At 43.1% G+C, this 13,189-nt stretch overlaps 1 protein-coding gene across 1 annotated transcript in view; it reads right to left on the bottom strand.

Annotated features, from left to right (window-relative positions):
* Positions 1 to 4,334: 4,334 nt before the first annotated feature.
* LOC311136435 (protocadherin-1-like) overlaps positions 4,335 to 13,189 on the bottom strand; it is a gene marked incomplete at both ends in the record, with an annotated part of 131,618 nt that continues 122,763 nt past the window's right edge. Inside the window, one exon of the mRNA XM_084170563.1 lies at positions 4,335 to 4,705. Within this exon, the coding sequence (XP_084026689.1) occupies positions 4,335 to 4,705 (371 nt within the window). The remainder of the gene's footprint in view (positions 4,706 to 13,189) is intronic.

The following is a 13,189-nucleotide window of genomic DNA, read 5'->3' on the forward strand; positions in this document are numbered from 1 at the left end:
CTGTGGATTAATGACTGCAGGAAAAAAAACATAACCCTGGATACAAACGTTATCTGCACAAAAGCGAGAATGCTGTATGAAAACTTTGCTGTCAGTGACGGGGAAGAGGGAGAGGATGCCGGGCCCTCAGCAAGTGCTGCTGACACAGTGGGAGAGGATGGCAGGCATGCTGCTGACAAAGTGCCAAGCGCATTTAATGCAAGCAAGGGCTGGTTTGAAAAGTTTAAGAAACGCTTTGGACTTAAAAATGTTTGTCTGCACGGTGAGATGGCGTCTGCGGATACCGCTGAGGCAGAAGCCTTCGTGAACAATAAATTCAAGGCGATCATTGAGGAGGGGGGATATAAGCCCGAACAAGTTTTTAACATGGATGAGACTGCCTTATTTTGGAAACGAATGCCCTCCCGCACCTTCATCATGCAGGAAGAAGCCAAAGCCCCAGGATTTAAAGTTCACAAAGACCGTTTGACCCTGGCTATGTGCGGAAATGCCGCAGGTTTCATGATTAAACCGGGGCTGATTTACAGGTCTAAAAATCCCAGGGCGCTGAAAAACAAAAATAAGGATGATTTGCCTGTTTACTGGATGTACAATGCAAAGGCTTGGATGACAAAAGCGCTCAATCTGGATTGGTTCAAAAACTGTTTCATCCCGGAGGTCAAGTGTTATTTGAGAGGAAAGGGACTGGACTTTAAAGTGCTTCTGCTCCTTGACAACGCCGGAGGTCACGGTAATGATTTGGCATATGATGGTGTGCAAATCGAATTTCTGCCGCCAAACACTACATCCCTGATTCAGCCCATGGACCAAGGAGTCATCCGTGCTTTCAAGGCTCTCTATACGCGCAACACCCTGCAACATCTTGTTGACGCTATGGACTCGGATCAAGATTTCTCACTGAAGGACTACTGGCGTGGATACACTATCGCATCGTGTCTCCAAAACATTCAGAGGGCCATTCAGGAAATGAAAACGGAAACTCTGAAGGCCTGCTGGAAAAAACTATGGCCAGAGGCAGTGCAAAACGCAACCGGAGGCTCGCTTGACGAGGTCCACCACTCTGCCGTAGAAACAGCTGTGAATCTGGCTAAACAGATTGGAGGAGACGGCTTTAATGACATGAGTCCGGATGACATAAACGCCCTGATTGATGGAGACGCACAGCCGCTGACCGATGCAGAGCTGGCAGAAATGACAAAGCCACAAAGCGACGATGAAAGAGAAGAGGGAGAAGAGGACACGAGAGATGAGGAGGAAGGACTAACGCTTGGTCGCTTAGCAACCATGGTGCGAATGGCCACTGAACTTAAGCGAGTAGCTGAGGAATGGGACCCTTTGATGAGCCGTTCATTACAGTTCTCCAACGTAATCGATGGTGGCATGTCGGTGTACAAGGATCTTTTTGCAAAGAAGAAAAAAGAGCGACAACAGCTGCCTATCACTATGTTCTTCTCCCGAACAAACACACCTTTACCGCGGGCTTCAGAAGAAGAGAACACTGCAGAGCGCAGTCAGGATGCAGCGGCCCAGTCTGAAGAGCAGTGAAACGGCCTACACGTGAGTCACTGTATTTGTATACATGTAATAGTTGCTAATTGTAAAAAAAAAAAAGTTTTCTATTTCGCGGATTTCACTTATCGCGGGTCATTTTCGGAACGTAACCCCCGCGATAAACGAGGGATTACTGTAATTGATATAGGCTGGAGAGAAAAGGTATTACACAGTTATTCTGGCTAAAAAAAAGAAAATATATGCAAAGACTGGTGTTGGTAAGCACTCAAACCCAGTGGTTTGATTTGAATAAGGGCTTGAGTCAAAATCAGTGATTCAGACATGCCAGAGAGAAGCCACTCCAAGTGATTCAGCCACACCAAGTGATTAGTAAAGAGATAAACCTTGTGATTTATGCCAGATTCACTCTGGGGATTCAGGCTGGAGTCAGATGAGTCAGTGAATCTGAAAGGAGTCAGACAGAGCATAGGAGACAAAGCTAGTGTTGAGGCTGTGTGACATTGGCTTTATCACTCAACGCAATCTTTCACACTTATTATTAATTCCAGATCAGTGAACTCACCCGCTGCGAGGGGGACGAAGAGACTTCATCATAGTGTATTATGACTCTTGCTGGATTTTATTTCAGTGGCTAAATGGCTTTGAAAACAGCATAATGTGCTTTTTTCCCTCAAGGCTAGGATAATCACCTGCCTTATTTATTCATGGCCATGTCCAGTAATTTCCATATGTTTTGAATTGAATTATTCTACATGTGCTGCCAACAGCGGTGCGATGAGGTAAGTTCAGATAAAAATGCCCCTTTTTAAATGATTGTAGTTTAGCGGATGGATTTGGATTATGTGGCTGTTGTGTTGTCCTCAGGCTGTCTGCTCACATATGCCCTGGCTAAGGACTCATTACACAAAGTAATTAGGGGAGCACAGCATCCATTCCCTTCCAGGCCCTTCCACCCATTACTCAGACCAGACCCACTGTCTCTCTCTCCATAGAAATACACTGTGGTCAAAACAGGGGCTAAGATACAAATCGAATCGAATCAGTGTACAAATCAAAAGCTATGAGTAATGCTACTGTGCTGCGAGGCGGGCTGGTGGCGTTATCATCATCCAATTACATACTACTATTCCTGTGTCCTCCAGATGTCTGCTTTTAAATGACTTTGAAAATAAGTCTTTGTCAGTGATACCTGCTGCAGCCTATAGGAATATGGGACTCCTGCAACCAATATTTAACTTGATTTGAAATGGCACCATTTCATCATTGTTTATAACATGCACCAATGGGTGCAACAGGTATTTTTAAACAGAATGGTGACCTGAGTGACCACTTTTCTTCTTTGCCAAGCCGAAAGGTCTCTTAGTCCCAGATGATTACTGTAGCCTTCTTTTAAAGACATGAGAACAACTGAAGGAAACCTTTCAGGAGTCAGCCTGTGAATGTAAAAAGCTTTGTTTCTGTGAGACAGGAGAGTTCAGTCACAGCACTCTCAGTCACTTCAGTGGCTCTCAGGACTGAAAAGTGCTGTGCTGAAACTCGTGTGAATAACTCCTTATGCATTCATCAGAACTATTGAAATTAATGCGGATCGTGAGGAGAAAACCTAACGAGAATGGAGACACAGGGTTGAATGTAATGGTGACCTCTACGTGGAGAGCAACTGATTAGCTCAGTGTTGTTCAGGCATAGGGAGGCATTAGAGAGGAGCTTTTCACACAGAACAGAGAAATATATATATATATATATATATATATATATATATATATATATATATATATATATATATATATATTCTCATCTACAGTAGGTGGGGAACCAGAGGCTCTACTCTGAGGGGCAAACACTATCAGAATGTGTGCTAGAGGTTTGGGAAGGATCAGTGTGACCAGGAGCGATGACCTCTAAGTGTACTGTTTCCAGGAAAAGAGACGGGGCACATTGCTGAGGCTCAATGAAACACACATTATCCCATTAAATGCTGCCACACAGCTCTTCTCACTGGCTTAATAGCTATCCAGGGAGCATGAGGTAAAAGGCTATGGTTCTATCATGATTGGGGGTCACAGGTGTGTGTGTGTGTGTGTGTGTGTGTGTGTGAGATTGTGAGTAGTGGATCAATTCATTCAAGAGCCTTTCCACACTGTCCGTCCAAGTTTTTGGAAAACATTCCAATCAAGTTTTAAACAGCAGCAGCTAAGAAAAGCTCAAATGCAAAGATTCTGAGGCTATTGTTATCAGCTTAAGCCAGACAGAAATATATACAGTGTACACCATTCACATGTATTTACAGCACTGTACATTAAGAAAGACCAATCCATTTGATTGTTAATCAAAAATGTTAAGTCTACACTTAGGGCTTCATTGCCTGTCAGATGAATGTTATCTGGTTATGGCACTAAAGCACTGATCACACATTGGATTTTCCAGAAAACATACCATAACATACCACAACAGGCTAGGGCTTAGCTAAGAAAATCACTAGTGTTTTAGGGATTGATTGTATGTTGATTTAGTGTGCTATTACCACAAGTGTTTAACCAATGCTTTTAAAGAAACTGCATCGATAAATAAATCCATTAACTAATTAATACATGAATGAACGAATAAATATGTAAATAAATAAAATAAATACATTGAAAAACTCCTATTGCACATACCAATGATTCCACAAATCACATCCCATATTTCCTACAGAATGGGTATTTATTTCAATAAATGGACATTTCAGATCCTTTAAGAGCATGTTTCTTTTTCTTAAGTGGGTGTGTCTCTGTGGCTTCTCCAATATCTGAGCACCAATCAGATGTGGGAGGTGGGGCTTCTCACAGGTAGATCTCTTGTTTGACGGTGTGGCTAGGAGGGGAGGTGGGCAGGAACTCAGAGGCCACGCTCAGTGGCACCTCCTCCAGGGGGCAGTCCTGCCTAGGGGCATGCCCGCTGTTGGAATAGGTACTACGGGAGGGCGGAAGGCGGGCTCGGTGTTCCTCGCCACCCAGCCTGGCGCTCCCGTTGGCCAGGCGACCCAGGCTCCCTCTCTCCTGGTAAGGCACAAAGGTGGAAAGTTTGGGGGGATTCCTGGTCTTGCGCACCGGGGAGGGCTGCCCAGGCATCCAGCAGGTGTCTGAGTGACCCAGCTCACTGCACTCCTGAGTACAATTACCCGTCATGGCCACATCAGGAATGGAACGCATATCTGCAGGGAGAGGAGAGAAAAACACCCATGTTCAGAGAGTCTCAAATGTTAACAGAAAAAGACAACTGAGGGAGTTTAACTGCAGATATAGCCCCTCACTGTTGACTGAGAATGAACAACGAGGTTACCGTGACTTCTAATCAGAGAATTGAGTGAGGAGTAGACAGCAGAAAGTTATGTTCATAACCCCGTGTTTGCATCTGCAACGCCCAGAAAACCTTCCTGCTCTGTATGCTATTTAACTTGCAGTTGTTGCTATGCACAGTACAGCTGTTGCTATGTAGCTGTTGCTATGCACCGTGCCATGGATGCTACAGTATGTGCAGTCCAGTGGTTGATATGTGAGGAGCAGTGATGTAGTTAGTGTGTTCTATGAAGTCCTTTCACTGCATTGGGCAATCATTGTTATAAGTATTGAGCAATGATTAAGACTGTGTGTCTAGTGGTGATTGATACAGATGTAGAATCTTAATTTGATCACTATTTTGTTGCCGAGAATTTTCCTGCACCGCAAAAAACACAATAACCTACTTTTGGCCAGCTAATAGACTAACCACCGATCAAGCAATATTATGGACTAAACCTGTTGCTGCAGGATTATTTTGCTGTGACAAAACAGATTAAGATCATATGTTTGTATGTGACATGTCTGTATGTGTCTGTTTCCATGTTCTGTGCTGCCCTGTGGCTGTATTCTGCTGTATGTAGGTTGCCATCTAGTATGTACTGGGTAAAAATGGTGCCCCAAATGTGTTTCCAGGGATAAAAAAAAGAAGTTTAACACACAATCACATGTACATAATCAGACAACACACCCACACACACAATGGTACATGTGGCTCCAGAGGGATCCCTGCAGGACCCCAGGGTAAACCCATTGTGGTATGGCTGTTATTGACTGGCAGGTCTGAAATTAGTCCATGTCCCTGATTCTTATCCATTTTCCATTCTACCGTTCATAATTAATTAAATAGGTCCACGACCTACTGACCTCATTCCAAACAGCATGGATTCAAATCAATAGCTGGATATAGCTGTACGGTATAACTACACCATTGTTGGGCAGTCACAGAAAATACAAGGTATGGTGACTGGGTCAAAGGGAACAACCTCTCAGTCAATATGTACTGTAACTTGAAAGTACCTAGCTATGAAGCCCCAAAACACAAACAACATAAATATTTTGTCAGTTCAGCTTTCTGTGCAATTCACACAGAAACAAGCAGAGCTAGCAGAGCAACACTTAGATATTTTTGCCTTGAATCTGCAGATGGAAGCCTGTATGCCTGCTGAGAAGCCCCGGGGACCCGTTCCCAACCAGTCTCTCTGTGTCTGTACACACAGCTAGCCCTAATGCAGTCATTAGGCAGAACTTCTGGGCTGTTCCACCTGTACAACACAGGGAATGGGAGCCTCCCAGTTCCCTTTAACACAAAGCCACAGTATTAACCCTTTTACCTACCGTGCACATCAGCTCAGCCCAGCTCACACTGCTGAAATAAACAGACCCCAAACACACAGTGGACATGGAAGATACATCAAAGAAGTTGCACAGTAGATTAAAGGAGCAGCCAAAGACAGGCGAGGGGGAAAAAGGGGATTTTTGGAAGCCTGTTTTCTCCTGGAGTGGAGCCTGGAGTAAATCAAGCTCTAGGTCTGAAACAAACCCTTTAGAGTTCACAGTCTCATGTGTCACGGATGGAGAGCGCAGCTCCAATAGATCGGGAGCAGGAAGAGAGCGGGCAGCCCAGAGAGAGTGAATGGGCGAGCCACAGCACTGGCAGGGCACTGGCTTTAACAGGGAGGTGATTGGATTTAGAGAGCAGGTGTTTGGGTTTTGAAGAGAGGTGACTCAATGCCATTTTTCTCCCTGCACAGCAAATCCTGGACTCTCCCAATGTGGAGACAGCCCAGTCTCAGCCCATGCAGCTCTCACTCTCGCTCATTTACTAACAGTCTGTTAAATTTTTTATATTTCATATATTCCTTTTATCACATCAGACACACTTAGCCTTGAACAACAGGAAACCCTGCCGAGCCACATTCACTGTCACATCCACCTCTCGTTCTTTGATTCCCAGTGAAATTCATCATTGATTCCAAATGCACTTGCTTCACACCGGTGTAACATGCACTCTAACATGCAGGACCACGGAGGAGAGGAGAGGAAGGGGGTGCGTGCAGAGCTTAACCCCACAGCTGATAGACACATGGGAGGGGTGGGTTTGCATGCTGCTTGCATCAGGGTGCCAGTGGGAGGTGAGGGGTGTCTGAGGCAGGCTTTCTCTCCGTCTGATCCCCTGCCCACGGGCATGGGGAGAAGCTGCTCTTCCTGAGATTTCACACTGCTCCTCACTGTCTGATTGAAAATGCTCCCTCTCCCCACAGGCTGCTTTCCAGTGTGTGCCACAACGCTCGTGATCGATGGGGAACAGTCATTAGAGACCCACAGTTCATAGAGAGATAAAAGAGATCAAAAGAAAGACATTATGGCTTGGGATTTACTGTTTGGTCTTCCAATTGTATGTGTATGTATATATATATATATATATATATATATATATATATATATATATATATATATATATACAGTACCAGTCAAAAGTTTGGACACACCTACTCATTCCAGGGTTTTTCTTTATTTTTACTATATTCTACACTGTATATTCTACACACTCAAAACTATGAAATAACACATATGGAATCATGTAGTAACCAAAAAAGTGTTAAACAAATCAACAGTTGAAGGAGTTCCCACATATGCTGAGCACTTGTAGGCTGCTTTTCCTTCACTCTGCGGTCCAACTCATCCCAAACCATCTCAATTGGGTTGAGGTCGGGTGATTGTGGAGGCCAGATCATCTGATGCAGCACTCCATCACGCTCCTTCTTGGTCAAATAGCCCTTACACCGCCTGGAGGTGTGTTTTTGGTCATTGTCCTGTTGGAAAACAAATGATAGTCCCACTAAGCGCAAACCAGATGGGATGGCGTATCGCTGCAGAATGCTGTGGTAGCCATGCTGGTTAAGTGTGCCTTGAATTCTAAATAAATCAATGACAGTGTCACCAGCAAAGCACCCCCACACCATCACACCTCCTCCTCCGTGCTTCACAGTGGGAACCATACATACAGAGATCATCATTTCACCTACTCCGCGTCTCACAAAGACAGGGCGGTTGGAACCAAAAATCTCAAATTTGGACTCATCAGACCAAAGGACAGATGTCCACCAGTCTAATGTCCATTGCTCGTGTTTCTTGGCCCAAGCAAGTCTCTCCTTCTTATTGGTGTCCTTTAGTAGTGGTTTCTTTGCAGCAATTCGACCATTAAGGCCTTATTCATGCAGTCCCCTCTGAACGGTTGATGTTGAGATGTGTCTGTTACTTGAACTCTGTGAAGAATTTATTTGGGCCGCAATCTCCAGGCTGTGTAAGGGCTATTTGACCAAGGAGAGTGATGGAGTGTTGCATCAGATGACCTGGCCTCCACAATCACCCGACCTCAACCCAATTGCGATGGTTTGGGATGAGATGGATCGCAGAGTGAAGTAAAAGCAGCCAACAAGTGCTCAGCATATGTAGAAACTCCTTCAAGACTGTTGGAAAAGCATTTGTCATGAAGCTGGTTGAGAGAATGCCAAGAGTGTGCAAAGCTGTGATCAAGGCAAAGGGTGGCTACTTTGAAGAATCTCAAATATAAAATATATTTTGATTTGTTTAACACTTTTTTGGTTACTACATGATTCCATAGGTGTTATTTCATAGTTTTGATGTCTTCACTATTATTCTACAATGTAGAAAATAGTAAAAATAAAGAAAAACCCTTGAATGAGTAGGTGTTTCCACACTTTTGTCTGGTACTGTATACAGTGCCTTGCAAAAGTATTCATCCCCCTTGGCGGTTTTCCTATTTTGTTGCATTACAACCTGTAATTTAAATGGATTTCTATTTGGATTTTATGTAATGAACATACACAAAATAGTCCAAATTGGTGAAGTGATATGAAAAAATTAACTTGTTTCAAAAAATTATACAAAACAAATAACGGAAAAGTGGTGCGTGCATATATATATTCACCCCTTTAGCTATGAAGCCCCTAAATAAGATCTGGTGCAACCAATTACCTTCAGAAGTCACATAATTAGTTAAATAAAGTCCAACTGTGTGCAATCTAAGTGTCACATGATCTGTCACATGATCTCAGTATATAAACACCTGTTCTGAAAGGCCCCAGAGTCTACAACACCACTAAGCAAGGGGCACCACCAAGCAAGCGGCACCATGAAGACCAAGGAGCTCTCCAAACAGGTCAGGAACAAAGTTGTGGAGAAGTACAGATCAGGGTTGGGTTATAAAAAAATATCAGAAACTTTGAAGATCCCACGGAGCACCATTAAATCCATTATTAACAAATGGAAAGAATAGGGCACCACAACAAACCCACAAAAACTCATGGACCAGGCATGGAGGGCATTAATCAGAGAGGCAACAAAGAGATCAAATATAACCCCGAAGGAGCTGCAAAGCTCCACAGCGGAGATTGGAGTATCAGTCCATACGACCACTTTAAGTCGTATACCCCACAGAGCTGGGCTTTACGGAAGAGTGGCCAGAAAAAAGCCATAGCATAACGAAAAAAATAAGCAAACACATTTGGTGTTCACCAAGGCATGTGGGAGACCCAAACATATGGAAGAAGGTACTCTGGTCAGATGAGACTAAAATTGAGCTTTTTGGCCATTAAGGAAAACGCTATGTCTGGCGCAAACCCAACACCTCTCATCACTCTGAGAACACCATCTCCACAGTGAAGCATGGTGGTGCCAGCATCATGCTGTGGGGATGTTTTTCATCGGCAGGGACTGGGAAACTGGTCAGAATTGAAGGAATGATGGATGGCGCTAAATACAGGGAAATTCTTGAGGGAAACCTGTTTCAGTCTTCCAGAGATTTGAGACTGGGACGGAGGTTCACCTTCCAGCAGGACAATGACCCTAAGCATACTGCTAAAGCAACGCTTGAGTGGTTTAAGGGGAAACATTTACATGTCTTGGAATGGCCTAGTCAAAGCCCAGACCTCAATCTAATTGAGAATCTGTGGTATGACTTAAAGATTGCTGTACACCAGCGGAACCCATCCAACTTGAAGGAGCTGGAGCAGTTTTGCCTTGAAGAATGGGCAAAAATCCCAGTGGCTATATGTTCCAAGCTTATAGAGACATACCCCAAGAGACTTGCAGCTGTAATTGCTGCAAAAGGTGGCTCTACAAAGTATTGACTTGGGGGTGGGGGGGGGGGGGGGGGGTGGGGGGGGTGTGAATACCATTTTAATTCCAGGTTGTAAGGCAACAAAATAGGAAAGATGCCAAGGAGGGTGAATACTTTCGCAAGCCACTGTATACAGTATATATATATATATATACAGTGTATATATATATATATATATATATATATATATATATATATATATATATATATATATATATATATATATATATTTGCGGTTAATGCAAAATGTTTCATATGTGAATTAAACATTTATTCATGGCAACCCACAGACAGTAGAAATAAGACCCCATTCATGCATATATCTTTACTCTAGGCATTCTAAATATAGAGATGGAGTGTGCTATCAAAACATTCTGTGAATAGGTAGTTATCTGTTCGTGCATAGTGGGAAAAATAACATTCCTAGGTCTTGTGTTTGTTTGTTTTTCAGTGACATTGAGCGTGTTAAAGCATTCACAACAGTTCCCTTTGGTAGTCAGAGATACCTGACACTTTTTCTCCCTCAAAAAGAGAGAGAGGAAAAAAGAGGGGAATAAATATGTGGCTAAACACATTGCGGTAACTGCCAAAATAAAGGAAACACCTAAGTAAATGAGGGATACAAAGTACATTGAAATCAAATGCTTCCACACAGGTGTGGTTCCTGAGTTAATTAAGCGATTACCATCCCATCATGCTTAGGGTCATGCATAAAAATGCCCAGTTACCCATTATTGTGGCTACCATGGCTAGAGGAAGAGATCTCAGTGACTTTGAAAGAGGGGTCTCAAAGGAGAATATAGGGGCTCGTGGTGGCTCAACACCCTGTTAAGACTATTTATGTTGGTGTTTCTGTTACACCCTGATCTGTTTCACCTGTCTTGTGCTTGTCTCCACCCCCCACTAGGTGTCTCCCATTTGTTCCCATTATCCCCTGTGTTTTTATACTGGTGTTTCCTGTCTGCCTGTTGCCAGTTTGTCTTGTCTCGTCAAGCCTACCAGCATGTTGTTCCGTACTCCTGGTTTTTCCTAGTCCCTGTTTACCAGTCCTCCCGGTTCCGACCTTTTCTGCCTGCCCTGACACTTAGCCCGCCTGCCATACCATTCAGCCTGCCCTGACCTCGAGCCTGCCTGCCACCCTGTACCTTTCGGACTCAGACCTGGTTTACGCACTTCTGCCAGTCCTCGACCTGCCTCTTGCCTGCCTCTTGTATTTTAATAAATATCAGAGACTCGAACCATCTGCCTCCTGTGTCTGCATCTGGGTCTCATCCTGTGTTGTTATAGTTTATTTTATTTTAGCAGTTATCTGTACATCACAACACACAAATAACCACACGTGCACAAGAAATATACACGTTTTTCACTAATCAAATTCATACAAGACAATTCCTTGTTTTCTAGAAATATAATTCTGATGTGTTTGGGTGGATTTAGGACAGCATATAAATTCTGCATACACTCTCATTATATATCAGTCCCAATTGCCATGGGAATTTTGGGGATGCTCTTTGAGAGCCTGAGACACTGAGTGAGAGGAGAGGCAAAGCAGCATATCCTCCCAGTGATCATTCCTGCCCGTCCTCCAGTCTTTAGCTGCTCTGTGCAGCCTTTCTTCAGGCTAAGGAAGCAAATCTCAGCAAGTTAATTTTTCACCCCAAAAATTAGAAGTGGGTAACTTTCACGATAATACTTGATGAATTATTGAACCTGTATCTGGTTTACTTTCGCACCAAAACGATCTTCGAGAACTGAGGAATGCAGCAGCAGCTCTGGGCTCAGTAGAGCCTCAGTAGGGCTCCTCTGAAGTCCAGTCATCCCCTGCTCGCCCGCCCCTCCCACCCTCTGCTGTTGTTCCCACCTGTGGACTAATCCCTTTCATTCAGCTTCCTGTGTTTCTGAACGACTTTAAGCTATGAGGAAGAGAGGTCAGCACAGAAGTCCTTACGAGAACGCCTCGGAATCCTGGGACAGAAATAATCATAAAGTACAAAAACCACTGCACATCTAAGAGTGGCTCAGATGTGGCAGAACTGAGAGACACAATGGCTCAGGTGTTTCTGTGAGGCCAAATGTTTTGTTTAAATGACCTTTAAAGCCATAACAGAGCTCCCACCTGCCCTTCACTGGTGGTTTTGTGGGATCAGCTGTCTACTGCTGCAAGAAATCATGGACTATACACTGAGTGTACAAAACATTATATATACATAATATTGAGTTGCAAATAAGTCTGTTTTATGACGTTCATAGTATTTTTGGGGGGGTTTAACATAATATTCCATTGATGTTCACGCAATATACATCTTACCTTGTGTTGGAGGTCCTCAGAACATTTCAAGAACATTTATAAAATGTTATATTTATTACCTCAACATTCTTAGCAATCATATGATTGTCTTTCTTCATCACGTGTTTAAAGTCTTATGAAATGTAATTTTTGTTGGCTAGTGCTTCCTTTAAATAAGTTGTCTTCTTGAGTATTCATATGCTTCTTAAATACAGGCGCAGAACCTTCAAACTAAATAAGAAAACAACTTAACCTTTTCTTATTTTCAATCAAAACAAATACAAATATATGCAATGCCCATTCTGAATAATGATGATGCATAATAAATACAAAAAACTAATTCAGGTTCAATGCAATAATATTTTATTGATTTAAAGGTTCAATGCACCCGTTTCTATCTCCAATATCAAATAATTTCTGGGTAACAATTAAGTATCCCGTGTGGCTCAGTTGGTAGAGCATGGCGCTTGCAACACCAGGGTTGTGGGTAGGGCTGTGGCGGTCACGAAATGTAGGTCCTGATCTGGGGCCTCATGTATCAATCTTGCGTACGCACGAAAACACGGCGTACGCCAGCTTTCACGTTCACGGTCAGATGTACTAACAGTGAAATTAAAGTAAGAATGTGCGTTCTTCCACGTAAACTTCAGGCCTGGCGTACGTACATGTTTGTGATGTTTGTCCGTTGGCGACTCATAGAGGCAATAAAGTGAAGTGGCAAACATTACACTACGAACTGTTCTATCGCACCTGCCAGATATTGCTTATAATTTGTAATTGATAAATGATTTGCCATATTATTGTCACACGAGTCTTATTAGAATATTCTATTAATTATGCAATTAAGTAAGAACATATATAAAGGATGTGAAAATTGATACAACCCGTCTAGCAATGGCAGCTTTGGCTTTATTAGAAGACATTTTC

Source organism: Coregonus lavaretus (assembly GCF_964263955.1).
Source record: "Coregonus lavaretus genome assembly, chromosome: 10".
NCBI lineage: Eukaryota > Metazoa > Chordata > Actinopteri > Salmoniformes > Salmonidae > Coregonus > Coregonus lavaretus.